Below are 26,254 nucleotides of genomic sequence, written 5' to 3'. Positions count from 1 at the left end.
GAGCCTACACAACACAAAACCCTGTTGCTGTAGGCAGGTTTTATTTTATTTGCTTTTTATCTTATATTTTGGAAATGTACATCTAGATGTTTTTTCCCCCTTTAATTTTTTTGGGGCCCCAAAGAGAGTGGGGCCCTAAGCTAGAGCTTGTTTAGCTTATACGTAAATCCGTATTGTTTAGAGGGGGGAGCTTCACCCATGGAGGGGCATCGAGGTCAGAAACTCCGATACATAAGCTAATCACAAAATGGCGCGCTAAACAGGTTATGGTTGCCAGAAGAGAATGTCTAGACATCTTTATTTTATTTTGCCAGTTAAACATATTACAGTGGTGCCTCGCAAGACGAAATTAATCCGTTCCGTGAGGCTCTTCGTATAGCGGTTTTTCCGTCTTGCGAAGCAAGCCCACTGACAGCTTAGCGGATTAGCGCTATTAGCGGTTTAGCGGCTTTTAGCGATCAGCTGTTAAGCGGCTTATCAGCGGATCAGCTGATAAGCGGCTTAGCGGCTTAGGAAAAGGGGGAAAAAAGGGGAAAAAACCCGCAGGAACTCGCAAGACATTTTCGTCTTGCGAAGCAAGCCCATAGGGAAATTTGTTTTGCGAAGCGCCTCCAAAACGGAAAACCCTTTCGTCTAGCAGGTTTTCCGTCTTGCGAGGCGTTCGTCTTGCGGGGCACCACTGTATTAATTTCGTTTCTATATCGAAGGCGGAGGGCCTTCTCGGTGGTGGCACCCGCCCTGTGGAATGCCCTCCCATCAGATGTCGAGGAAATAAACAACTATCTGAAGGCAGCCCTGTTTAGGGAAGTTTTTAATGTTTGATCTTTTATCGTGTTTTTAATATCCTGTTGGGAGCCACCCAGAGTAGCTGGGGAGGCCCGGCCAGATGGGCTGTGTATAAGTAATTTCTTCTTATTAATAATAATAATAATAATATTCTAAAGGAAACAGAGCTGTTTACAAAAACTTTAAAGCATCGTATGAAACCATCCCGAATATTCCAGATCCATCTCTTTAAGTGGCCTTTTGCTTTCCCCAAATCTATTCACCTAGTTAATTGATACAGCTTCTCCCATAGCAGAAGAACTTTAGGAAGGCAGTGGGGTGTAGTGGTGAGAGCATCAGACTGGGACCTGGGAGTTCAGGGTTCAAATCTCCATTGGGCGACCTTGGAGTCACTCGCAGCCTCTTCGCCTCCCTCTCTGGGTCGTTGTGGAGATTAACTGAGGAGGGGGGTGAAACATGTACTACTTGGAGAATAAAGTGGGATATTAATACAATTAATAAGTTATTCTGCTCACCGGCTTGAGAAAGCTGGAGGGGCCAGCCAGAGGGAGATGTTGGTCACCAGCATAGCGCCCAGAGATCTCCATAGGGCCGCAACTGGACCCACACCTGGTGCTGGGGGGATTTTGAACAGGGGTGTTCCCCCTAGGTGCCATGAATTCATCCATAGCTGTCAAGCGTCCCTTATTTGGCGGGACAGTCCCTTATCCCAGCGCCATGTCCCGCTGCTGTCCCTTATTGATGATGTCCCTTAAATAAGCTACTGAAGGTAATGGGGCCGTTTATATGTCCAGCTGTCCTTTGTTGCTGTTTATTCGTGTTTAAATATATGCTATATGGTAATTTATGGACCTAATAGGTATCTAAAGCCATTTGCACGCAACAAAATGTGTATTTTATCAAAGTAATTGTTGATCTCTTATTTTGGCTGATGATCCCTTATTTTCGAGGCTGCTGGTCCCTTATTTTCAAATCTGTAAGTTGACAGCTATGAATTCATCCCATGTGCTCCCTAAAAGTGTGATTCCAAATAGCGGTTTTGCGGGACCCACAAAGGAAGAAAACAACAGCACAGTTCAATTCAAACACTGAGAGCCAGTGTGGTGTAGTGGTTAAGAGCGATAGACTCGTAATCTGGGGAACCGGGTTCGATTCCCCGCTCCTCCACTTGCAGCTGCTGGGTGACCTTGGGCCAGTCACACTTCTCTGAAGTCTCTCAGCCCCACTCACCCCACAGAGTGTTTGTTGTGGGGGAAGAAGGGAAAGGAGAATGTTAGCCGCTTTGAGACTCCTTCGGGTAGTGATAAAGCGGGGTATCAAATCCAAACTCTTCTTCAAAGCATTCACAATTAATGGCGCACCCGTTTGAAAACCCCGTATAAGCTAACGTAGATCTAGCGTGAAAGTCTTCTTCACACAGCTGTGGGTTCGAGTCCCACGTTGGGCAAAAGGTTCCTGCTTTTGCAGGGGGTTGGATTAGATGACCCTCGGGTCCCTTCCAACGCTACAATTATTTTTTTATTTTATTTTAATAAATTGGTTGAATGAATCGATGCATACCTCCATCTTTGTTATGTTTGGGGTGGTGTGTGTGTGTTGTTGTTTAGTCGTTTAGTCGTGTCCGACTCATCGTGACCCCCTGGACCAGAACACGCCAGGCACTCCTGTCTTCCACTGCCTCCCACAGTTTGGTCAAACTCATGCTGGTCACTTCGAGAACACTGTCCCACCATCTCGTCCTCTGTCGTCCCCTTCTCCTTGTGCCCTCCATCTTTCCCAGCATCAGGGTCTTTTCCAGGGAGTCTTCTCTTCTCATGAGGTGGCCAGAGTCTTGGAGCCTCAGCTTCACAATCTGTCCTTCCAGTGAGCACTCAGGGCTGATTTCCTTCAGAATGGAGAGGTTTGATCTTCTTGCAGTCCATGGGACTTTCAAGAGTCTCCTCCAGCACCAGAATTCAAAAGCATCCATTCTTCGGCGATCAGCCTTCTTTATGGTCCAGCTCTCACTTCCATACATCACTACTGGGAAAACCAGAGGTTTAACTATACGGACCTTTGTTGGCAAGGTGATGTCTCTACTTCTCAAGATGCTGTCTAGGCCTGTCATTGCCCTTCTCCCAAGGAGCAGGCGTCTTTTAATTTCGTGGCTGCTGTCACCATCTGCAGTGATTATGGAGCCCAAGAAAGTAAAATCTCTCACTGCCTACATTTCTTCCCCTTCTATTTGCCAGGAGGTGATGGGCCCAGTGGCCATCATCTTCGTTTTTTTGATGTTGAGCTTCAGACCATATTTTGCGCTCTCCTCTTTCACCCTCATTAAAAGGTTTTTTAATTCCTCCTCACTTTCTGCCATCAAGGTTGTGTCATCTGCATATCTGGGGTTGTTGATATTTCTTCCGGCAATCTTAATTTTCCATTTAATAATATACATTTACAATATCATTATCAAATTTACCGCCCTGGCTTTCAAAATTAACTAACTCTACAATTAATTCTTCACTAATTTAATCAATTTGTGGAATCGTAGAATTACAGAGGGGCCCCCATGGTCTTGTTGTCGAACCCTCTTGCAACACAGGAATAGCTGAACTTGGGTCCAGTGATACCAGCTTTTCAAAGTCTTATATCTTGGTGCCAATCTCTGTCACACATTAACGCTTCATTTTCTCAAACAGAAGACCTGCTCTCTCCTTCCCAAAATGTTCAGAAGGGGCCGCGTTCTTTTTAGAAACTCACTTTGGGCGGTTGACTCCTGCCGTGCCGCCCGGGGACCGGTGGGAGTTCTAGTTCAAAGCAGCTCAGGGGCACACGGCTGAAGGATGTCGGCTGCCTTGGCGCCATGCGTTTGAAGCACTGTGATGCCACACGTCAAACCATCATGGCTTCACCCCCCCAAAGGATTCTGGGAGCTGTAGCTTGTTCCAGGTGCTGAGAGAGCCCCTATTCCCCTCCCAGAACTATAATTCCCAGAGTAGTTTAACAGTCCATCCCTCTTCCCAGGGAACGCTGGCCGTTGGAATAGGGATATTCAGACAGCTCCTAGCACCCTTTATAAACTACAGTTTCCCTGAGATAGATGGATAGACATACATCGATGGGGGGGGGGGAGTGCTCAGTTTTTACCATTTAAAGAGTTTTAATGTATGGCGCAGATGGGCCCTGGGATAAAGAAAATTCACTTCGAAGACTTGTTGAGAAATTCCTAAGGCCCCATTTTCACTATACAGTGGTACCTCAGGTTACATACGCTTCAGGTTACATACGCTTCAGGTTACATACTCTGCTAACCCAGAAATAGTGCTTCAGGTTAAGAACCTTGCTTCAGGATGAGAACAGAAATCGTGCTGCGGCGGAGCAGCAGCAGCAGGAGGCCCCATTAGCTAAAGTGGTGCTTCAGGTTAAGAACAGTTTCAGGTTAAGTACAGACCTCCGGAACGAATTAAGTACTTAACCCAAGGTACCACTGTACATTTAAAGCAGCCCCGTCCCACTTTTAACCCTCCAGTCACTTCCTCGCACCAAAGAGTTCTGGAAGTTGTAGTTTGTTAAGGTTCCCTTCTTTCCCTCACAGAGCTACAATTCCCAGATAAGGGGAGCGGGTTGATTATTAAACTGCTCTGGGAATTGTAGATCCTTTGGGGGGTGGGACACGAGGGAGGAAGCCTCTCGCCTCTGAGCACCCTCAGTAAACTACAGTTCCCGTAATTCTTTTTGGCTATAGGAAGTGGTGCTTTGAAGGCATGCTGTGACCGCGACCAGAGTCTCGCAGCTTTTTAAAGGCAGCTATTCGAGGAGGCTGGACTTGAGACCAGACCCCTTTTCTCCACGCCCCCCCCCCCCAAAAAAAACAACAACTCCGCAAGGCAAGTTTGGACATGTTTTGCTCTCCTCCTTGCGCAGTTCATTGAGTTTCGTGTGTTGCTGGGAGGGATTGGGGGGGGGGCTGAGAGACGGACGGACAGCGTTGCTCAGTCTCCGAAATTAAATCCCTCGCTCTTGTGCAGTGATGGCCAAAAAGGTTAGTTGAACTTTGGGCATGTTAATTGGATCGTGGTGTGTGTGGCTTTTTTGGGGGGCGGGGAATCCTGTGTGGTTGAGATCACTACCCCCCCCCAAAAAAAAACCAGTGTCAGGAAAGGAATTTTAATGTAAAGCAAAGGGCCAGCAAAAAGACTGCTGGGGTTTTTTTTTGGGGGGGGGGGTTGCCTAAAAGGATGGGTGTGAATTGATTCCTACATTTTTTGAGGGGTGCTAAAAATTCTTGGGGGTGGGTCAGGCTCAATACTTTCCTATGAGGGTGAAAGGTGGGGGGCTGGATTATCCTGCAAGTGTATAAGATCTAGGGCAGGGGTGGGCAACTCACAATCTACTAACAGAGTTAAAAACTGGCAGTGATCTACTCCCGTTTTTTAGGGGTTCATGTCAAAGTCGTCGAGCTGTTTTTTGTAGGAAGGAAAGACCTGTTTTGGGGGGACGTTTTTGAGCTTTTTTTAGGGGAGCCAAAGTTCTTGAGCTTCTTTGTGGAGAGCCGGTGATCTACCGCAGACATCTGGTGATCTACCCATATTTGATCTAGGGAATTTGGGGAGAGAAGGGGGGAGCTGTCGTGGGGGCAGGAGAGAATTGTAGGGTTTACAGCTCCAGAATTAATATAGATTCGACTCCGAGGTTGGGGGGGGGGCTTCCGGACGCCTGGGTTCCCTCGGCGGCTGGTGGAGCCTGTTGCTTGGACATCTCACAGTTATCCTTTTTAACTTGCTTTTTAAGCTGTTTTTTAAATGTTGCTTCAGATGTTGTTGTTGTTGTTTAGTCGTTTAGTCGTGTCCGCCTCTTCGTGACCCCCTGGACCAGAGCACGCCAGGCACTCCTGTCTTCCACTGCCTCCCGCAGTTTGGTCAAACTCATGCTGGTAGCTTCGAGAACACTGTCCCACCATTTGAGAACTCTGTCGTCCCCTTCTCCTTGTGCCCTCCATCTTTCCCAACGACTCTTCTCTTCTCATGAGGAGGCCAAAGTCTTGGAGCCTCAGCTTCAGGATCTGTCCTTCCAGTGAGCACTCAGGGCTGATTTCCTTCAGAATGGAGAGGTTGGATCTTCTTGCAGTCCATGGGACTCTCAAGAGTCTCCTCCAGCACCACAATTCAAAAGCATCCATTCTTCGGCGATCAGCCTTCTTTGTGGTCCAGCTCTCACTTCCATACATCACTACTGGGAAAACCATAGCTTTAACTATACGGACCTTTGTCGGCAAGGTGATGTCTCTGCTTTTTAGGATGCTGTCTAGGTTTGTCATTGCTTTCCTCCCAAGAAGCAGGCGTCTTTTAATTTTGTGGCTACTGTCACCATCTGCAGTGACCATGGAGCCCAAGAAAGTAAAATCTCTCACTGCCTCCATTTCTTCCCCTTCTATTTGCCAGGATGTGATGGGACTAGTGGCCATGATCTTCGTTTTTTTGATGTTGAGCTGCAGACCATATTTTGCGCTCTTCTCTTTCACCCTCATTAAAAGGTTCTTTAATTCCTCTTCACTTTCTGCCATCGAGGTTGTGTCCTCTGCATATCTGAGGTTGTTGATATTTCTTCCAGCAGTCTTAATTTTCCATTTAATAATACACATTTACATCATCATTATCGACTTTAACGCCCAGGCTTTCCACATTAACTAACTCTACAAATCATTCTTAACTAATTTAATCGATTTGTGGAATCGTAGAATTACAGAGGGGCCCCAATGGTCATGTTGACGAACCTTTGTCGGCAAGGTGATGATAATAAATTGTGTAATTTCCATGTTGCAATGTTCTCCCTCCCTCTTTTTTCTCTCCGCCCTAACGTGTAGTACTCACCAGATCTCAACAAGCTCTACTGCCAGATGGGCAAGACTTGTCCCGTCCTCATCAAAGTGGCCACGCCGCCCCCTCCCTGGGCCGTCATTCGCACCACAGCCATCTTCAAGAAGTCTGAGCATATTGCTGAGGTGGTCAAGCGATGCCCGCACCACGAACGCTCTGGCGAAGGCAGCCGCGGTAAGCTCCAGCAGAGGGAATGGGCTGGCTCTTTTGGGCAAGGGGGCTGGTCTCTGGGGACGAGGAGTGGGCCGATGCCCTGAGGAGTTGCCTACAAAGGATTCGAACCCAGCGCACCCTTTCTCTTTCCTCCTCCGTCCAAATGCATGCTTTGTGGTCAGGGTGGGCTTGATTTAAATCAGATCAAATCACGCTTATTTAAATGACTAGTCGGTAAGACTTGATTTATATATATTTGTTAAAATAATCCCGATTCTATTGTAAATACGTACAAATCAAAACTTGCACACTTGAAGAAAGAAAAAGAAATGAAGGAAGGTTACAAAAAAAGAAGAAAAGGGAAAAATTTGGAGGATTCGAAACTGGCGCGGCCTTCCTCTTTCCTCCCCCGTCCAAATGCACGCTTTGTGGGTTTGATTTAAATCGAATCGCAATTTAAATGACTAGTCAGTAAGACTTGATTTTATATATATATATATATATATTTTTAAAAGGTTATTCAATTTTATTGCAAATACGTACAAATCAAAACTTGCAGACTTGAAAAAGGAAAAAGAAATTAAGGAAGGTTACAAAAAAAGAAAAGAGGAAAAGGGAAACAGAAAGAAAAACAAGCATAAATAAATAAATAAATAAATGTATAAACTTGAAAAGTATAAATAACAACAACAACAAAAGGCCCGATTGAAGAGGAACTTAAAAACAAAAACCAAGTGGGACAGAAATAAAAGCAATAATAATACTAATAATAATAATCCTCACTATAAAGAAAAAGTAGCTAGACTTTCAGTTTTGGCTACCGCAACCTGGGTTTAAGGTGCGATTAGATTATATACGATCAAATTATAAAGCAGCTGCACTCTTCACTATGAACAGAGCAGTTGTTTCTTTTCATTTTCTGATGAATTTCTTAACGATAAACAAATTTGGTGTCGCATGAGCAGATTTTTATTCTGAAAGTGCAGCCCAGGGGAAAAAGCTCGAGAACTGGTTCCCCTGCGCTATAAAAAGCGTTATTCGGAAGAGCGCTTTGGACAACACACTAAGGGAGATAAGAATAACACCATAAATCTTGGAACGAGAGCGATGAATTGCGCATTGGCTCAGAACCCGATTGAAACTAGTTTGATTAATTCAACGAAATGGGATGAGCTTGACCCGGCAAAAGGACCTTTCCTAAGCTGGGCCCCCTCTTGCCTCTTAGCATCCCTCCAGGTAACCCTCCTTGAAATTTACTCCCAGGGATGCGGGTGGCGCTGTGGGTTAAACCTCAGGGCTTAGGGCTTGCTGATCAGAAGGTTGGCGGTTCGAATCCCCGCGACGGGGTGAGCTCCCGTTGCTCGGTCCCTGCTCCTGCCAACCTAGCAGTTCGAAAGCACATCAGTGTGCAAGTAGATAAATAGGTACCGCTCCAGCGGGAAGGTAAACGGCATTTCCGTGCGCTCTGGTTTCCGTCACAGTGTCCCATTGCGCTCGAAGCGATTTGTTTGTTTTTTTTATAATATTTATTAAATTTTAGTTTAACAATAAAATACATAGGTGATAACACAATCTTTTCCAAAATCTACATTTCATATTTATCTTTGGACTTCCTCACAACCCTTGTTCCTGCTTTCTAAACTCATAAATTTTACCAGCAAATTATTAACTTGGTTTAATTCATATAATATAATTTCTCAATATTAATATCTCAAATTTTAAGATTTAACATACTCTTATTGAAACTTAATTATAAAATGTTACTTATCCAAAATTTATCTTTTCATCTTCCAATTAAATTTAAATTTATATTCTTTATAACTAGTTTGTTGAAGCCATGTTTTTGCTAATCTTACATCTTTCTTAACAATCATACAATTTACAATATTTTTGTAGATAGTCCTTGAATTTCTTCCAATCTTCCTCCACCAGTTCTTCTCCCAGGTCTCGGATTCTGCCCGTCATCTCCGCCAATTCCATATAGTCTATCAGTTGCATCTGCCATTCTTCCAGTGTGGGTAATTCTTGAGTTTTCCAGCTTTTAGCGATGAGTATCCTTGCTGCTGTTGTAGCGTACATAAAAAAGGTTCGATCCTTCTTTTGCACACTCTGACCAACAATGCCCAAGAGAAAGGCCTCTGGTTTCTTAAGGAAGGTATACTTAAATACCTTTTTCAGTTCATTATAAATCATTTCCCAGAAAACCTTCACTCTAGGGCAAGTCCACCAGAGGTGAAAGAATGTTCCTTCAGCTTCTTTACACTTCCAACATTTATTATCAGACACATGGTATATCTTTGCAAGCTTGACTGGGGTCATGTACCACCTGTATATCATTTTCATAATATTTTCTTTCAAGGCATTACATGCCGTAAATCTCAAACCTGTGGTCCATAACTTTTCCCAGTCAGCAAACATGATGTTGTACCCTATGTCCTGTGTCCATTTTATCATGGCTGATTTGACCGTTTCATCCTGTGTATTCCATTTTAACAGCAAATTATACATTCTTGAAAGTATCTTAGAGCTGGGTTCTAACAGTTCTGTTTCTAACTTTGATTTTTCCACCTGGAATCCTACCTTTTTGTCCAACTTAAAAACTTCTTTAATCTGAGCATAATGTAGCCAATCTCGCACTTTATCTCTTATTTTCTCCATACTCTGCAACCTCCAGTTATCTCCATCTTTTTCTATTATTTCCCAATATTTCGGCCATTTGGCCTCCATATTGAGTTTTTTCAAGGCCTTAGCCTCCATTGGTGATAACCACCTTGGGGTCTTGTTTTCCAATAAGTCTTTATATTTCAACCAGACATTAAATACTGCTTTTCTGACAACATGGTTCTTGAAATTCTTATGTATTTTAGCCTTGTCATACCACAGATATGCATGCCACCCAAACGCATTGTTGAATCCTTCCAAATCTAAAACATCAGTGTTCTCAAGAAGTAGCCAGTCTTTCAACCAGCAGAAAGCTGCTGATTCATAATGCAACTTTAAGTCTGGCAGGGCAAAGCCCCCTCTTTCTTTAGCATCAGTTAATATCTTAAACTTAATTCTGGGCTTTTTGCCCTGCCAGACAAATTTTGAAATATCTCTCTGCCACCTCCCAAAACACTCCATTTTATCCACAATCTGCAAAGTTTGAAACAAAAACAACATTTTTGGCAATACATTCATCTTAATAGCAGCAATACGTCCTGTCAAGGAAAGTTTCAATCTTGACCAAACATCTAGATCCCTTTTAATTTCAGACCAACATTTTTCATAATTATCTTTAAATAAGTTCCTGTTCTTCGCTGTTATGTTTACCCCTAGGTATCTTACTTTTTTAACCACATTTAATTCTGTCTCTTTCTGAAACCTTTCTGATTCTGAAGAAGTCAAATTTTTTTCTAAAACCTTGGTTTTTTGCTTATTAAGTTTAAATCCCGCCACTCGACCAAACTCATAAATCAATTGCAATACCCTTTTAGTACTAGGCTCTGGCTCCTGCGCTCGAAGCGATTTGGTCCTGCTGGACGCAAGACCCGGAAAGCTGTCTGCGGACAAACGCCGGCTCCCTCGGCCTGATAGCGAGATGAGCGCCACAACCCCAAAATCGCCTTTGACTGGACTTAACCATCCAAGGGCCTTTGACCTTTTATGTTTTAAGATGCAGTAGAAAAAGATTTAAGGGACCCGGGTGGCGCTGTGATCTAAACTACAGAGCCTAGAGCTTGCTGATCAGAAGGTCGGCGGTTTGAATCCCTGCGACGGAGTGAGCTCCCATTGCTTGGTCCCTGCTCCTGCCAACCTAGCAGTTCGAAAGCACGTCAAAGTGCAAGGAGATAAATAGGTACCACTCCAGCGGGAAGGTAAATGGCGTTTCCATGCGCAGCTCTGGTTCGCCAGAAGCGGCTTAGTCCTGCTGGCCACATGACCCGGAAGCTGTACGCCGGCTCCCTCGGCCAATAAAGTGAGATGAGCGCCACAACCCCAGAGTCATCCGCAACTGGACCTAATGGTCAGGGGTCCCTTTATCTTTACCTATGTGGAGCAGGCAGTTGGGGGGTGGCTAGCCACTGGTGTGGGGTGGGCCCTCTGCACGCGCTCAGAGGCCATGCCGTCAAAGCCATCACACATTCCCATTTTGGACACCGCAGGTGCCGACCGCACTCATTCCTTTGTCCCTTTTGCAAAGCAGCCGTCCCCACGCTTTTCTCTCTCCCCCCCACCCCGCCCGGCCCTGATCCGGTTTTGTGTCCTCCAGAAGGCATCGCCCCCGCCGAGCACCTGATCCGGGTGGAAGGGAACCGGCAGGCCCAGTACTTATCCGACCAGAACACCAAGCGCCACAGCGTCGTCGTTCCCTACGAGGCACCCCAGGTTATCGAAATTGGGGCGTTGGGAGAGGGGGAGGGGGCTTGGACCGGGGAAAGATCCCCGGATCACACTGGAGATCTACCCTTTGCATTCAGGTGTCGCGGCAGCCAGTGACGTCGGGCCAGGATTGGTGCAATAGGGTCAAGCTGTCTTGTCCTGGCTGCCGAGTTCTGCTCCGAGTTGAAGTTCCTGAACTCTCTTGCGTTAACAGCGAAACCTCGGTTGCCGAACTGTAATCCGTTCCGAAAGGCCGTTTGGCTTCTGAAACGTTCGACAACGGAGGCGCGGTTGCCGGTCGGCAAAATCCATCGACAGATGGGGAACCGCGCCTCAGAAGCCGTTCAAAAACAGAAGTGTTCTCTTCCGGGTCTGTCGGCGTTTGGGTTCCGAATAGTTCTGCCTCTGAAGCTTTCGACAACAGAGGTTCTGCTGTATTTTTAATGCTGTGAACCGCCCGGTGTAGGGCTATAGTATGCACGTTTAATTAATATTATTAATTATACAGTGGTATCTCTGGTTATAGGGATGCGGGTGGCACTGTGGGTTAAACCACAGAGCCTAGGACTTGCCGATCAGAAGGTCGGTAGTTTGAATCCCCGCGACGGGGTGAGCTCCCATTGCTCGGTCCCTGCTCCTGCCCACCTAGCAGTTCAAAAGCACAAAGTGCAAGTAGATCAATAGGTACCGCTCCGGCGGGAAGATAAACGGTGTTTCCGTGCGCTGCTCTGGTTCGCCAGAAGTGGCTTAGTCATGCTGGCCACATGACCCGGAAGCTGTACGCCGGCTCCCTCGGCCAGTAAAGTGAGATGAGCGCCGCAACTTTAAGAGTCAGTCACGACTGGACCTAATGGTCAGGGGTCCCTTTACCTTTACCTCTGGTTATGTACTTAATTCGTTCTGGAGGTCCGTTCTTAACCTGAAACTGTTCTGATCTGAACCTGAAGCAGCGCTTTAGCTAATGGGGCCTCCTGTTGTGTCACCGGAGCACGATTTCTGTTCTCATCCTGAAGCACAGTTCTTAACCTGAGGTAATATTTCTGGGTTAGTGGAGTCTGTAACCTGAAGCGTCTGTAACCTGAAGCGTCTGTAACCCAAGGTACCACTGTAATTTTAATACGATGTGGCTTGCAAAGAAAGTTGCGCACTTTCTCCCTGCTGATAATAATTGTAATTATAGTAGTAATAATCTTGCATTGCACCTTGCAGAGACGCTCCCCTTGAATAGTCTGGGGGGAGATCAGCAGGTCCCTGTGCCCCAATTCCTGCCCCCTCTTTGCCTTTCAGCTGGGGACGGAGAGCAGCAAGATTCTCTACAACTTCATGTGCAACAGTTCCTGCCAAGGGGGCATGAACCGCCGCCCCATCTTGATCATCATCACCCTGGAGACCCATCTGTGCGTAAAACACCTCTCATCCTCTTCCTCTCTTATCCCTCCTGCCCCCGGCACCTCCTTGCCCCCCAGGGAGGGCCCTCAAGAGTGCATTGGGGGCTCTGTCTCCTGGGTTCCAGGACTCCTGGGTTCTCTGGGAAGGATGAGGCCAGCGCCCCAGGTCTGTGGCCAGGAGATGGGGCTCTGAACTCCTGTTTGCAGATGGAGAGGTCACAGGCAGCGTTGAAGCAAGCCCGTAACTCTAGAACCAAATTTCTCGTGAGATCTGTTAAAATTTCATTGGTGCTTGGCTCTGGATCCCATGAGACCAGGGCCCTTCAGGATTTAACCTCCTTCCGTCGGGCCTGTAAGACAGAGCTATTCTGCCTGACCTTTAATTTGAATTCAGCCTGATCTTTTATTCGCCTTCTCTTCCCTCCCCTTCCCCTTTTATGAAGATCACACGCTCTGAGACCCCACAGCTAATTCTCCCCTGGCCTCCTCACTGGCCCAAGTAGAACCAATTCAGCCAGCTAGCCCTGGGGATTATCTAATTGATTTTTGATTTTTATTGTTATTCATGTTTTTATACTATATACTTTTATTCTGCTTTTATAATTAAGTGTTTTAAATTTGTTGTTAGCTGCCCTGATCCCGGTTTTTGAACCAGGAAGGGCGGGGTATAAATAAAAATTTATTATTATTATATTATATAGATCCTTGCTCTAACTATGGGTCCAGGGTTGGGGGGTGGGGTGGGAGAAGGGTGCCCGGTGGCCCTAGAGATCTGTGACAGTGGGTGGGTGGGTACTGATCCTGTTGAATCGCAAGGAAGGGAGGGGTCGTGTCCAAATCTGGCTACAGTGGTACCTTGGTTCTCAAACTTCATCCGTTCCGGAGGTCCGTTCCAAAACCAAAGCGTGCTTTCCCATAGAAAGTCATGCAAAACAGAGCGATCCGTTCCGGTCTTTTAAAAACAACCCCTGAGACAGCAATTTCAACATGAATTTTACTCTCTGACGAGACCATTGATCCATAAAATGAAAGCGATAAACAATGTGCTGCAATCAATCAATCAGTAGCTGGACTGGGTTCCGCACAGTCACAAAAAAGAGCCGAAAAAATGCAAAATACCTCAGGTTAAGAACTTAATTCATTCTGGAGGTCCGTTCTTAACCTGAAACTGTTCTTAACCTGAGGTACCACTTCAGCTAATGGGGCTTCCCACTGCTGCCACCGCACAATTTCTGTTCTCATCCTGAAGCAAAGTTCTTAACCTGAATTACTATTTCTGGGTTAGCGGAGTCTGTAACCTGAAACGTCTGTAACCCGAGGTACCACTGTAAATAGCAAAAACTGACAGACCTCAGCGTAACACTCAAAATGGAAGCCTGTGGAACGCCCTCCCACCAGATGTCAAAGAGAACAACAACTACCAGACTTTTAGAAGACATCTGAAGGCAGCCCTGTTTAGGGAAGCTGTTATTGTTTGATGTATTACTGTATTTTAATATTTTGCTGGAAGCCGCCCAGAGTGGCTGGGGAAGCCCAGCCAGATGGGCGGGGTATAAATAAATTATTATTATTAAACACTCAAAACGGAGCACGTTCGGCTTCCGAAAAAAGTTCCCAAAGCGGAACACTTACTTCCGGATTTGCAGTGTCTGGGTTCCAAGTTGTTTGGGTACCAAGGTGCTTAAGAACCAAGGGACCACTGTACCCACTTGGGAAAATGTCATTGCCTGGCTTCCTTGCTGTCATTTGCAAATTTGCCCAGGCCCTTGTACTCTTTCTTTGCCTGCATGGGGAGCCTAGTTCACGGAGGTAAAAAAAAATCCCATTCATTCATTCATTCATCCCTTTCTGCCTTTGCCACTTGCATGCGGCCCTCGGAAGCCTTCTCCAGATGCGAATGCGGCCCTTGAGCTGCAAAGAAAAAGGAAAAAAGTTTTCCCTCGTCTGACGTCTCCTCTCCCCGTCCTTTCTCCGCAGAGGCCAGCTCCTTGGACGACGCTGCTTTGAGGCCCGGGTCTGCGCCTGCCCAGGCCGGGACCGCAAGACGGAGGAAGAAAACTTCAAGCGAATGGCTCCCTCTGGAATTAACGCCAAGAGGAATAAACTCGAATCTGACGGCGGCGGGAACACCAAGAGGAGTCGACTGGAAGCCGGCAGCGGAAATGCCAAACAGTGCAAGTCTGAAGAGGAGTCGTCCCAGGAATGGTTGCCGGGGAGCCCAGAAGCGTGTAAGCAAGCCTGCTACTCATATACATATTTTTTTATTTATTTTCCATTTAATAATATACATTTGCATCATCATTATCTACTTTACTGCCCTGGCTCTCTAGAGTCTATCGACTTCCTTCCTTCCCTCCTGCCTCAAAGCTTTCAAAATTAACCTTTATATCATTGCATTTTAATCATCAATCTTTATTACGGTCCAGAGACCCAACAAATCATTACAAAGCAATACACAATTCATACAGCCTACCTCCAGGCTAAACAAGCATTTCGTTCAGAATATAGGGATCATTGGTTCTTGCAACCACCCATAAAAACTTTGCCACTGCTAATGTTCTAGCATTTGTCTGGTCTTCCAATAGGAACCTGACATAGTGAGCCTCTGATTTTCCCGGAAAAGGTACCAGCAAGGGTAATATCAGTTCAGCCCTGGCTTGCTCATATTTCGCACAGTGCAGCAAAATATGTTTTATGGAATCGATGTCTTGAGCACACGAGCAAAGTCTGTCCTGGCAGGGAACTCCTCTCAACCTGCCATCTAACACTGCAGAAGGAAAGACATTTAGTCTGGCTTTGGTGAAAAACCTTCGATAGTTTGGTACTGTCAGGTTTTTAATGTAAGATGTTAACATAAAGACATGCCCATATTGTACTCCTACTGCCAGCGGACTACAGACTGCGTGTGATCGAGATCGCAAGTCACTGTGTGCATTATCCCATAATATTTGCTTTAATAAATTTTATTTATACCCCGCCCACCCCAGCCAAGACCAGGCTCAGGGCGGCTAACACCAGGTCTAAAAACAATGATTGAAATTGCGTTTTCCAATTCTAATTGCACTCATTACAAAAGGCCTCGAAACTTAAATATACAAAGGTAGAAAATTTCTCAATTACAAGTCTTCAGGCAACCCTGCTAGTGATGTTAATTGCTTACAATGATCTTTCAAATACTGTATAAATTTACTCCAGTCCTTTTGGAATACTTGATCGTGCTGGTTTCGGATTTTTCTTGTCAAATTCGCCAGTTCTGCAAAGTCCATCATTTTCATCTTCCGCTCTTCTTGCTTTGATATTTCTTCTTGTTTCCATTTTGGGGCTAGAAGAATTCTTTCTGCAGTTGTCGCACACATAAACAGTCTTTTATCCTCCCTTGGGTATCTCGTCACCCACTATACCCAATAAAAAGGCTTCTGGTTTTTTAATAAAAGTATTTTTAAATGCAAACCTGCCCCTCTCAATGCAATTCTCTCCCTCTGTTTTGGGTTGGGTTTGAGTTGGGTTTTTTTTTTTTTTTTTTTTAGGGCAGAGGGCACTTTTAAAAGGGGGCGCATATACAGTGGTACCTTGGTTCCTGAACTCAATCCATTCTGGAAGTCCGTCCAACTTCCAAAGCATTGGCAAACCAAGGCGCAACGTCCGATTGGCCCTGGAAACAATAGCCAACATTTTACTTGGCATTGTAGGAGAGGATATTAATAGACAGGATTGTAAGCTGTTTTTATATGCAACGACTGCAGCAAGTATATTATTGGCACAAAAATGGAAGCAATAAGAATTACCGACGAAAGAAGAATGGCAGATGAAATTAATGGCCTATGCAGAATTAGATAAATGAACAGGAAGGATTTGAAACCCACGGGATCAGAGATACTTAGAAGACTGGAGTAAATATATGAATTATTTGAAAAGCAATTGTAATGAACAGGTTACGCTTGTAGGACTGCAAGAAGTTCTGTAAAGAGGACTATTTGAAATATTATAAAAAAGATTATGAAGAGAATTATTAGTTAATGATAATTAAGAGTAAGAGAAATTAAGAAATGCAGAATAAGTGATAAAGAACGGAAAATCATCAGAGGTTGTTAATGGAAGTCTAAAAGATTGTATAAGAAGTTGTGTTAAATGATTGTTGGAAATGATACGTTGAAAAAACTAATAAAAATGTATAAAATAATAATAATAAAAGGAAACAATAGCCGACAGCCACACCAGACGTTCGGCTTCCGAAAAACATTCGCAAACTGGAACACTTATTTCCGGTTTTCTGGTGTTTGGGAGCCAGTTTGTCCGGGAGCCAAGGTACCAGTGTATTAATATTTGTTCCTCTTCAACCAGACCTTTGGCCGATTGACATCTTTTATGTGTGAGATGGTTGCTTTGGTTTTTGTTGTTATTACGCATTTTGTGTTTCTTCCGTTGCAAACCATTGCCATGAGAGCTGCGCATGAAGCGTGTGTGTGTGTGTGTGTGTGTGTGTGTGTGCAGATTTAATAAATAAAATTAATTAACCCTTCCTCCTGTCCCTTTCCACAGCTTTCTCTCAGAGCAGTGATTCGGGAGGCTCCAAGAAGCGGATCGTGGAGGCTCCCAGTGGCGTCGGAAGTAGCACTGAAGGAAGAGTTTACACCATCCAGGTGACTTTTGTGGGGTGGGGAGTGGAAAAGCCAGAAAGCCGCGTCCCGGGCCTTGCGTAAATGTTCGCACCGAAGTGCGTCCGTTCGGCTTAAGTGTCCCCCCTCGGACTGCGAGGGAGCTGCAAGATGGCCGCTCCCTGGTTAATAATAATAATAATTTTATTATTTATACCCCAGCCACTCTGGGCGGCTTCCAACAGAATATGAAAATACAATAACCTATTAAACATTAAAAGCTTCCCTAAACAAGGCTGCCTTCAGATGTAATTGACTCACACTTCTAGAGACAGGGAGTTTTACGGTTAAAGAGACCAAACACCCATTCCCCAGAAGGCCACAATTTTATCTCTCCCACAATGCCTCACTCTTGTGTGAACCAGCGGTTTGACATCCCAATATTTCCCAACTTCACTACATCCCTGCTTAAAGAAGCCAGACTGCTTCCCTCATCCTTCTTCTGGCAGGTGAAGATGGTTTTATTCCAACGGGCCCTTGGGAACCAATGGAATTTTAAGGACAGGGCATGCTGCTTTTATTATCTACATTTTAATAGATTTTTTAAAAAAATAAATAAATTGCATCTTAATTACTTTGGAACAATGATCTTCCACCGCTTAGCTTTCCCGTATCTCAATCTGCGCGGTTTTAGTTTTTGTAAGCCGCTTCGATTCCTGGTCTGTGGGGGAAGAAGGCAAAGGTATAAATAAATACGTTGGGAATAATTGATGACGACAATATTTCCTCCTCCCTTTCCAGACTCGTGACCGGAAGCTGTACCAGCTGCTGAAGAAAATAAAAGAAGCCATCGAGTTTCAAGATTTGATGAAGCAAAACAAGGAGCCGGCCAAAGTGTGAGTGGTTAAACGCTGCCTCCTTCGCCCTTCTCCTGACTCCCATCTATCTTCAAGGGTCGACTGGCAGTGACTTCTACATGCCAAGCAGGTGTCCTCCTCCCCGGCTGCATCCTTTTCCCCCTCCAGCTCGCCAGCTCCATCACCAGTCTGGTCAGATTGGAGTGTGGGGTTTTCGCCTTGCTTGCTTTCGCGGGGTGCAGCGTGGCTCGCTGACTCAAGCCGCTTGAGGCTCATTTTGTTGTCGTTTAGTCGTGTCCGACTCTTCGTGACCCCATGGACCAGAGCACGCCAGGCCCTCCTGTCTTCCACTGCCTCCCGCAGTTTGGTCAAACTCATGCTGGTAGCTTCCAGAACACTGTCCCACCATCTCGTCCTCTGCCGTCCCCTTCTCCTTGGGCCCTCCATCTTTCCCAACATCAGGGTCTTTTCCAGGGAGTCTTCTCTTCTCATGAGGAGGCCAAAGTCTTGGAGCCTCAGCTTCAGGATCTGTCCTTCCAGGGAGCACTCAGGGCTGATTTCCTTCAGAATGGAGAGGTTTGATCTTCTTGCAGTCCATGGGACTCTCAAAGTCTCCTCCAGCACCAGAATTCAAAAGCATCCATTCTTGGGCGATCAGCCTTCTTTATGGTCCAGCTCTCACTTCCATACATCGTTACTGGGGAAACCAGAGCTTTAACTATACGGACCTTTGTTGGCAAGGTGATGTCTCTGCTTTTTAAGATGCTGTCTAGGTTTGTCATCGCTTTCCTCCCAAGAAGCAGGCATCTTTTAATTTCGTGGCTGCGGTCACCATCTGCAGTGATCGTGGAGCCCAAGAAAGTAAAATCTCTCACTGCCTACATTTCTTCCCCTTCTATCTGCCAGGAGGTGATGGGCCCAGTGGCCATCATCTTTTTTTTTTGATGTTGAGCTTCAGACCATATTTTGCACTCTCCTCTTTCACCCTCAATAAAAGCTTCTTTAATTCCTCCTCACTTTCTGCCATCAAGGTTGTGTCATCTGCATATCTGAGGTTGTTGAAGCTCATAGTCCCCTGCCTTAAGAGCTTGCTGATCCCCCCCCCCCCATAATGGCTGCTCGCTCCTCCTGTTATGAGTGTGGGCTACCCCCAAATTTTAAAAAAAACAAATAAAGAACCCCCCCAGAACCAGGACATTTCATGTAAAATGCAAAAATCTGCCCAGGTGGGCATGGCGACCCCCCAAAAGAGGACTTGTCCTGGAAAACCTGGACATGTGGCAGCTCAGCATTATCCAGACCTAAGCGTTTATGTCTGCCTTCAAATCACCGACAATGTGGGGATGGGCGCCAGTGAGGAGTTGAGTCTCCCGTCCTTGGCAGCGAATTTTGCCTGTGCTTTTACTGCACAGCGATCCCTCTTGCTGTTCTGGCTTCTGAGATTCAGAATATTTTTTTTTCTTGTTTTCCTCCTCCAAAAACTAGGTGCGTCTTGTGGTCTGGTGCGTCTTATAGAGCGAAAAATACGGTGACTGTCGGGAAGTGTAGATTTGGGTGGATTTCTTTAAAAATAGCTCCAAAACTCCAGATTTTCGCTTTTTGAAATACGGATAACCCTAAATTAACATCTCCTTTTCCATCTCTTCTTTGCCTAGGCTCCAGAAGAAGATGGCTGTGGTTGTGAAGGACAACTGAATAGGGGCGCTGCTTCTCCTATCCCCCCCTGTTCCCCCCCAACTCCTCACCCCATTCCCCCCCCCCAAAGTCCCTTCTTATGGTTGAGCCATTCTCCAGCCTTCTGATTGGGCCAGGTCACAGCAGTGCTGAACCTCCCTGGACCAATCAGGGTTTCCATAATAGCTGCTGCGGGAGGGGCGCCTCTTTCTATCGCCCCCCCTGCCATCAAATGGTTTGGGACAGGCTGCATTCTCCTAATTGCCCAAAATAACTGCCAGTTCTTGTTCTTTTTCCTGAACCGCCTCACTGACACCTAGAGAACTGTTGCTCTGTCAAAACTTCGTTTTTTTAATTTTTTATAAAAATTGAGTTTCTCAAACAGTATTCCTTTTTTCAATTTCTATTTTTATTTTACAAAAGAGCTGCTGCTTATTTCGTAACACGGGTGGCGGAGGGCTGCAACCTTCCCCACATGTATTTCCCCAGGCGAGGGCTTGTTAAGGAGCGGGAACGGTGAAATGGCGCTCTCGTTTCTAGAACGGGGGCTCCCCCCCCACCCCCCCAGTTCAGTTCAGTATTAGACTGTGGAGACCCGGTTATACTCCACATTCCTTGACCGCGCAGCCTTTCCCCCAACCTGGTGCGCCCACCGGGCGCTCTGTACTACAATTCCCAGCCCTCTGTGTTGGCCATCGCTGTCGGGAGTTGACCACCAGAACATCTGGAAAGGCAAACCAGGTTGGCAATGGAGGGTGTGTGTGTGTGTCCAAATAAAATAATCATGGAAGGTAGAAAAAGAGAAAGAAAAACAAAACTACAATGATCTGACACATTAGCAAACTCTCATACAGTCCTTCCCCCCACAATTAATTGTCCTGAAGTTTAGCAAAGCCCTCTCCATTTTCCCTCCGCTCCCCCCCCCCCCCGTTAATTGCTTTGTAGTTTATTTTATATGCTTCGATTTTCCTTGCATGGCTTTTTTTAGGAACCCCATTTTTTGTACTTTAATAAAAGATAGACTTTGGTCCTGGTCCTGTTTTTGCCTCTAACGTCCTTCCGAGCGGTATTTTGTGTATGTGACTCTAAATCGGGGGGACGGGGACACACCCCAGATGTTTGTATTTTTATATTATTTTGTTGTTCCTTATTTCTTTATCGTTCGCTCTTTGCCATAAGCTGAACATTACTTTTCATTCTGGGTTTTCTAAAATAATAATAATAATGTAATGTCAAACAACTTCGCTCTTTGCAATAATAATAATAATAATAATAATAATAATAATAATAATTTATTATTTGTACCCCGCCCATCTGGCTGGGTTTCCCCAGCCACTCTGGGCGGCTTCCATAGAAACCAAAAATACACTAAAATATCACAGATTAAAAACTTCCCTGAACAGGGCTGCCTTAAGATGTCTTCTGAATGTCAGGTAGTTATTTATCGCTTTGACATCTGATGGGAGGGCGTTCCACAGGGCGGGCGCCACTACCGAGAAGGCCCTCTGCCTGGTTCCCTGTAGCTTTGCTTCTCGCAATGAGGGGACCGCCAGAACATTACTTATGAAGTAATGTTCATAAGCTGAACATTACTTTTGTGCTGACGCTGGGGAGGAGGTTACCATGCGCCGTGGTCCGTGTCCGGTCCGAGGCTGAAGCACATGTTGGGATTCAGAACCTACTGGGTTAATTTTGTTCTGAGTTGTGCCTCCCATTCTGACGTGATTGGAAGGAGGGAGGAGCTCTACTTGTTGTTCTCTCTGTGTCTCTGAGAGAGACGGACGCCATGAATGCTAGCAGTCCAGGAGAATCTGAGGAATGCTGAGCTGTAAATATTTGCTGCAATAAAGAACTGATGAATTTGGACACACACAGGTGCTTGGTGTGTTTGTCTGGATCTGAAGCAGGCTCACAACAGTTTTGATCCGCTGTGTTTTTACTCTGCAAGGCGAAACCGGAGAGAAGAAGGTCTGAGAGCAGCGTGGCTGGGAAGCGTGCCGGACCGCATTATACTGGGGCTAATTGGGGCCATAAAATAATTAGCCAGCCAGTGCCAATAAAGATCTTATCAGATTTCGTCACAGGTTATGGGGGACCTAATTACCGCTAATAAAACTGTTGCTGAGAGTCTGCCGGTGAGCTTTGAAGTCAGCTTTGAAGAGCTGGGAGGACGCTAGACGGAGCGGAGGTCTGCGTTCTGTGTTTTGCCTGCTGCAGAGAGGCAAGAGTTGCTCAGAGCTGAGAGAGCAGCTGAAGAATCGGGTGCCGGAGGGCTGACTGGTGATACGTGAGTACAGCTGGGGCCCCGGGGAAGAGGAGAAAATGGCAGACAGCCATGAGTCATTCGTAGTCCCGTTTGAAAAATTGGACGGCAAAAATTGGCAAGAGTGGAGCAGAAGGCTGAAGGCATGGCTGGTAGCGAAGGGGCTGTGGGAGGCTGTTCAGGGACCTCCACTACCCACACCAGCGGCAGGAGCTTCAGCTGCAGAAATTGCAGATGCTCGTGCTTCACAGAGAAAAAACCACAAAGCCCTGGGAGCTATTGTGCTTAGTGTGGATGGCTCACAGCTGCCTTTGGTAGAGGGGCTGGAGAATGCATGTGAGGCCTACCAAGCGTTGGAAAGGGTGCACCACAGAACCACGGCTGGGGCAAAAATACACACCACCAGACGCTTGTTTGAGATGAAGTTACGTCCTGGGGATAGCATCAGGAAGCATGTAACTGATATGCTGGCTGTGTTTAACCAGCTGAGACTGTTACAAGTCAACTTCTCAGAGGAGCTGAAAGTGTACATTTTGCTCAGCTCTCTGGACAAGAGTTATGATAATCTGTGTCTAACTCTGGAATCGATGGATCCCCAAACGCTGACTTTGAATTACGTCACAGGACGCTTATCAGATGAAGAAGAGCGCCGCCACAGAGAGGGCAAAGCTGGCACCGGGGGCTCTGGGTGTAAGGGCGGAGCCAAGCCAGCGGAATACACGGTCCAGGCTTTTTCCGTTCGTCGTTGTTACATCTGTAATTCGACTGAACATCTGCGTCGCAACTGCCCCCACCGGAGCAGAGAGGCAAGGCAGGATGTTGCCAAGGTCACTTCCCACGGGAACCAGCCAGGTTTCCATGGCAACCAGTCTGGCAAGGCAGCCAGACGTGGAGCTGAGCAGAGCGGACGTGCTAAACGCGAAGAGGAAGCTTATCAGCTGGCTGCCAGTATGGTTTTGTTTGAGAACAACTCTGAGAGACACACTAATTTTCGTTTTTTAATCGACTCAGGAGCTAACTGCAACCTGATCTCAGAGACCCCTGCAGTCGAGATGTGGAATTGCAAGGCAATTCCGGCTGGGAAAACTGTTCAGTTTGCAAGTGGGGAAAAGAAAAATGTGAATAACATTGCAAATGTATTTTTTTCTGTTTTGCAGGAGCAGATGGAAGTTTGCATTGTGCCGGGAGTGCAACACTGTATTTTATCTGTGCCTTATTTGTTGAAAAAGGGGTTTAAGGTTTGCTTTGAACACGATGTTTGTACAATCTCCAAAGGAGGGAAGCAACTGGTCAGAGTTGCAAAGGGACAGAATGATCTCTTCATTCTTAAAACGTCTCTGGAGGGCGAGGGGAAGGTTGAGAAAGCACAAGCCCTGCGTGCTACAGTTCCCACTCATGTTTCATGTTCTTGTGCGTGGCATAAGAAGACAGCTCATGCTTGTCTTGAAGAACTACAGGTGCTACCTGAGGTTTCCAAAGGCTGTAGAATTGAGGAATGTGCAAGAGTCCTAGATTGTCAGGCTTGCAGACAGGCAAAGGTAAGAGGGTGCAGTTACCCCAGGGTGGAGAGGGTAACCACAAAACCTTTTGATCTTGTGCACATAGATCTGTTGGGTCCCATGAAGGAACCAAGTTTGGGAGGGGCCAGGTTTCTGCTGACGCTGCAGGATGATTTTTTGCAGAACACCTGGACACATGGTCTCAAATCCAAGGAAGATGCAGCACAGCTGATTAGTCGTTGGATTGAGGAGGTGGAACTAATGTTCTCCACGAAGGTGCGGGAAATTGCTAGTGACAGAGGCGCACAGTTTACTGGGTCTGCTTTGCAGAAGTTCTTTCACAAGAAAGGGATAAGTCACACAGTGACTTCTCCTCAACAGAGGGGGGTGGCAGAGCTCAGAAGTGAGGCTCTGGTTAAGGCTGCACAGGTGATGCTGTCAGATTCTGGGTTATCTCCAAGGTTTTGGATGGAGGCAGTTAAATATGTGAGCTTCACCTGGAATCGGTCCTACAATTCAGTGGTAGGAGACACACCGTTTTTCATGCTTCACGGGAGGAAGCCTCAGGTACACTTCCTCCGTGAGTTCGGATCAACGGCCTCGCTGCTGGTGCCTGAAGCTTTGCGAGGGCCAGGTGAACCCAAGTTCCAGAAAATGATCTTCTGTGGGTATGAGCCAACGGCTCGTGCATGGAGGTTTGCGTACCCGTCAGGTGATCAGAGTAAGCTGCTGATCAGTAAACACGCTGAGTTCTGTAAGCAGGAGGAAAGGTCAAAGACCCCTGCCAGACGCGATATTCTTTCAGAATGTCTTTCCGATTCAGAGCAGGAAGGTTCTGATGAGGAGGAAGGAGAGCCAGGGGCTGAGTCTGCTGATGACGATCAGCTCACTGACCAAAGTCAGGAGCAGGATGGGGCATCTCCGCAAGTTGTAAAAAGAGAGCCCAAGAGTGAGCCTAGTTCTCCTGTGAGGGTAATTCCAAGGGTTCGAAGACGCGTTAAGTCAGAGGGTGAATCCCAGGATGCAAAGGACACACCTGCTGACCACAGTGAGTCAGAGGAAGTGCCTGAGTTTGTGCCCAGGCGGTCCAGTCGCACAACGAAGGGAATTCCACCTGAGAGGTATCAGGCCACAGGTGCGTGGGTAAGTTTCGCACAGTGCGAATCTGAGAGTTGTGAGGATGTTCCACAGATGCCTGACAGGAACGCCAGGAGAGGGCGCAAGGCATTGGGGAAGAGATTGATCTCACAGAGGTCTGCAAAGGTACATCCACAAATCACCTCAGGAATGGAGGCAAGAGGGGGTGTTGGGATTCAGAACCTACTGGGTTAATTTTGTTCTGAGTTGTGCCTCCCATTCTGACGTGATTGGAAGGAGGGAGGAGCTCTACTTGTTGTTCTCTCTGTGTCTCTGAGAGAGACGGACGCCATGAATGCTAGCAGTCCAGGAGAATCTGAGGAATGCTGAGCTGTAAATATTTGCTGCAATAAAGAACTGATGAATTTGGACACACACAGGTGCTTGGTGTGTTTGTCTGGATCTGAAGCAGGCTCACAACAGTTTTGATCCGCTGTGTTTTTACTCTGCAAGGCGAAACCGGAGAGAAGAAGGTCTGAGAGCAGCGTGGCTGGGAAGCGTGCCGGACCGCATTATACTGGGGCTAATTGGGGCCATAAAATAATTAGCCAGCCAGTGCCAATAAAGATCTTATCAGATTTCGTCACAGCACAGTCCAAGGCAGGGAGTCGGGTGAGGTCAGGAACTCTGGCAGAAAGCAGGTGCCAGCAGGAACATGTAACCAACAATGTTGCTCCCGCAACCTGGGACTGGGGCTGGCTGGCTTTTATCTGCCCCGAGGCATAGGGCGGCCCCGGTCCACAGGTGACTCGCCTCTCCTGGCCTGAAGGCGAGCACTCCTCCTGCGGGAACTTAGTTCCCTCCGCCTCTCCGCCCTGAGCCTCTGCAGCTCAGGAGAGGCTGGAGGGTTACCAGACCCAGAGGCAACCTCCGCTTCCCCTGAGAGTGGAGCACCTGCAGGCAATGGGTCCTCCATCACCTCAGGAGCCAGAGCAGACTCAGCTGGTGCCTGTACCTGAGGATCCAGCACAGGTGAGGACCCTTCAGGCTCAAGCCTCAGCCCCGGCTCAGCTGGTTCTGGAGGCAGGGACTCCTGTGCAGGCTGGGATTCCTCAGGTTCAGCCTCTGAGTCCGAATCCCAGACCATCACAACTTTTTCATTCTGGCTTTCTATTTTTTAAAGTAATGCAATGTCAAACAACTTCCAGCCGCAAAAATTAAGGTGGGTCCCCAAAAACAAACACCTGGGGCATCGAAAGAGGTGCGTCTTCAGAGTCCTCTGAAATCTGGGCGATGAAGGTGTTGGATGCATGTCTGGTGGAGGGGGGCAGCCCCACAATGTAGTCTCCTCTACCTTTTTTATATCCCACCTTCCCTTCCAAGCTTGGGGGGGGGGGCACACGGTTCGACTGCCCTTCACCTGAAGATCTCTGGGACAGAGGGTGCCACTCCTTCGTCTGTGGAGTCCTACAGGGCGCAGTCCTTTCCCCGATGCTTTTTAATATATTTATGCACCCTCTTGCCCAGATTGTCCGGAGCTTTGGGCTGGGTTGTCACCAATATGCCGATGACACCCAGCTTTATCTGTTGATGGATGGCCGCTCTGACTCTGCCCCGGACACACTGACCAGGTGCTTGGAAGCTGTGGCTGGATGGTTAGGTGGGAGCCGGTTGAAGTTAAATCCTCTCGTTTTTTGACAGAATTACAACACTGGTAGATGAAGGGAATGCAGTGGATGTAGCCTACC

The 26,254-nt window shown here is 46.7% G+C and overlaps 1 protein-coding gene across 2 annotated transcripts in view; it reads left to right on the top strand.

Moving 5' to 3' along the window:
- Positions 1-20,802, top strand: part of TP53 (tumor protein p53) — a 30,640-nt gene extending 9,838 nt beyond the window's left edge. For both annotated transcript variants that reach the window (XM_079952039.1, XM_079952040.1), the window contains exons 4-10: positions 6,626-6,812; positions 11,044-11,159; positions 12,441-12,550; positions 14,519-14,769; positions 17,081-17,181; positions 17,938-18,032; positions 19,649-20,802. In XM_079952039.1, the coding sequence (XP_079808165.1) occupies positions 6,626-6,812; positions 11,044-11,159; positions 12,441-12,550; positions 14,519-14,769; positions 17,081-17,181; positions 17,938-18,032; positions 19,649-19,688 (900 nt within the window). In that variant the 3' untranslated portion in view covers positions 19,689-20,802. The remainder of the gene's footprint in view (positions 1-6,625; positions 6,813-11,043; positions 11,160-12,440; positions 12,551-14,518; positions 14,770-17,080; positions 17,182-17,937; positions 18,033-19,648) is intronic.
- The last annotated feature ends 5,452 nt before the right edge of the window (positions 20,803-26,254 follow it).

This window comes from Podarcis cretensis (assembly GCF_951804945.1).
Source record: "Podarcis cretensis genome assembly, chromosome: 13".
Lineage (NCBI taxonomy): Eukaryota > Metazoa > Chordata > Lepidosauria > Squamata > Lacertidae > Podarcis > Podarcis cretensis.
Note: the sequence above shows the minus strand (reverse complement) of the source record. Positions and strands in the feature narration are given on the sequence as shown.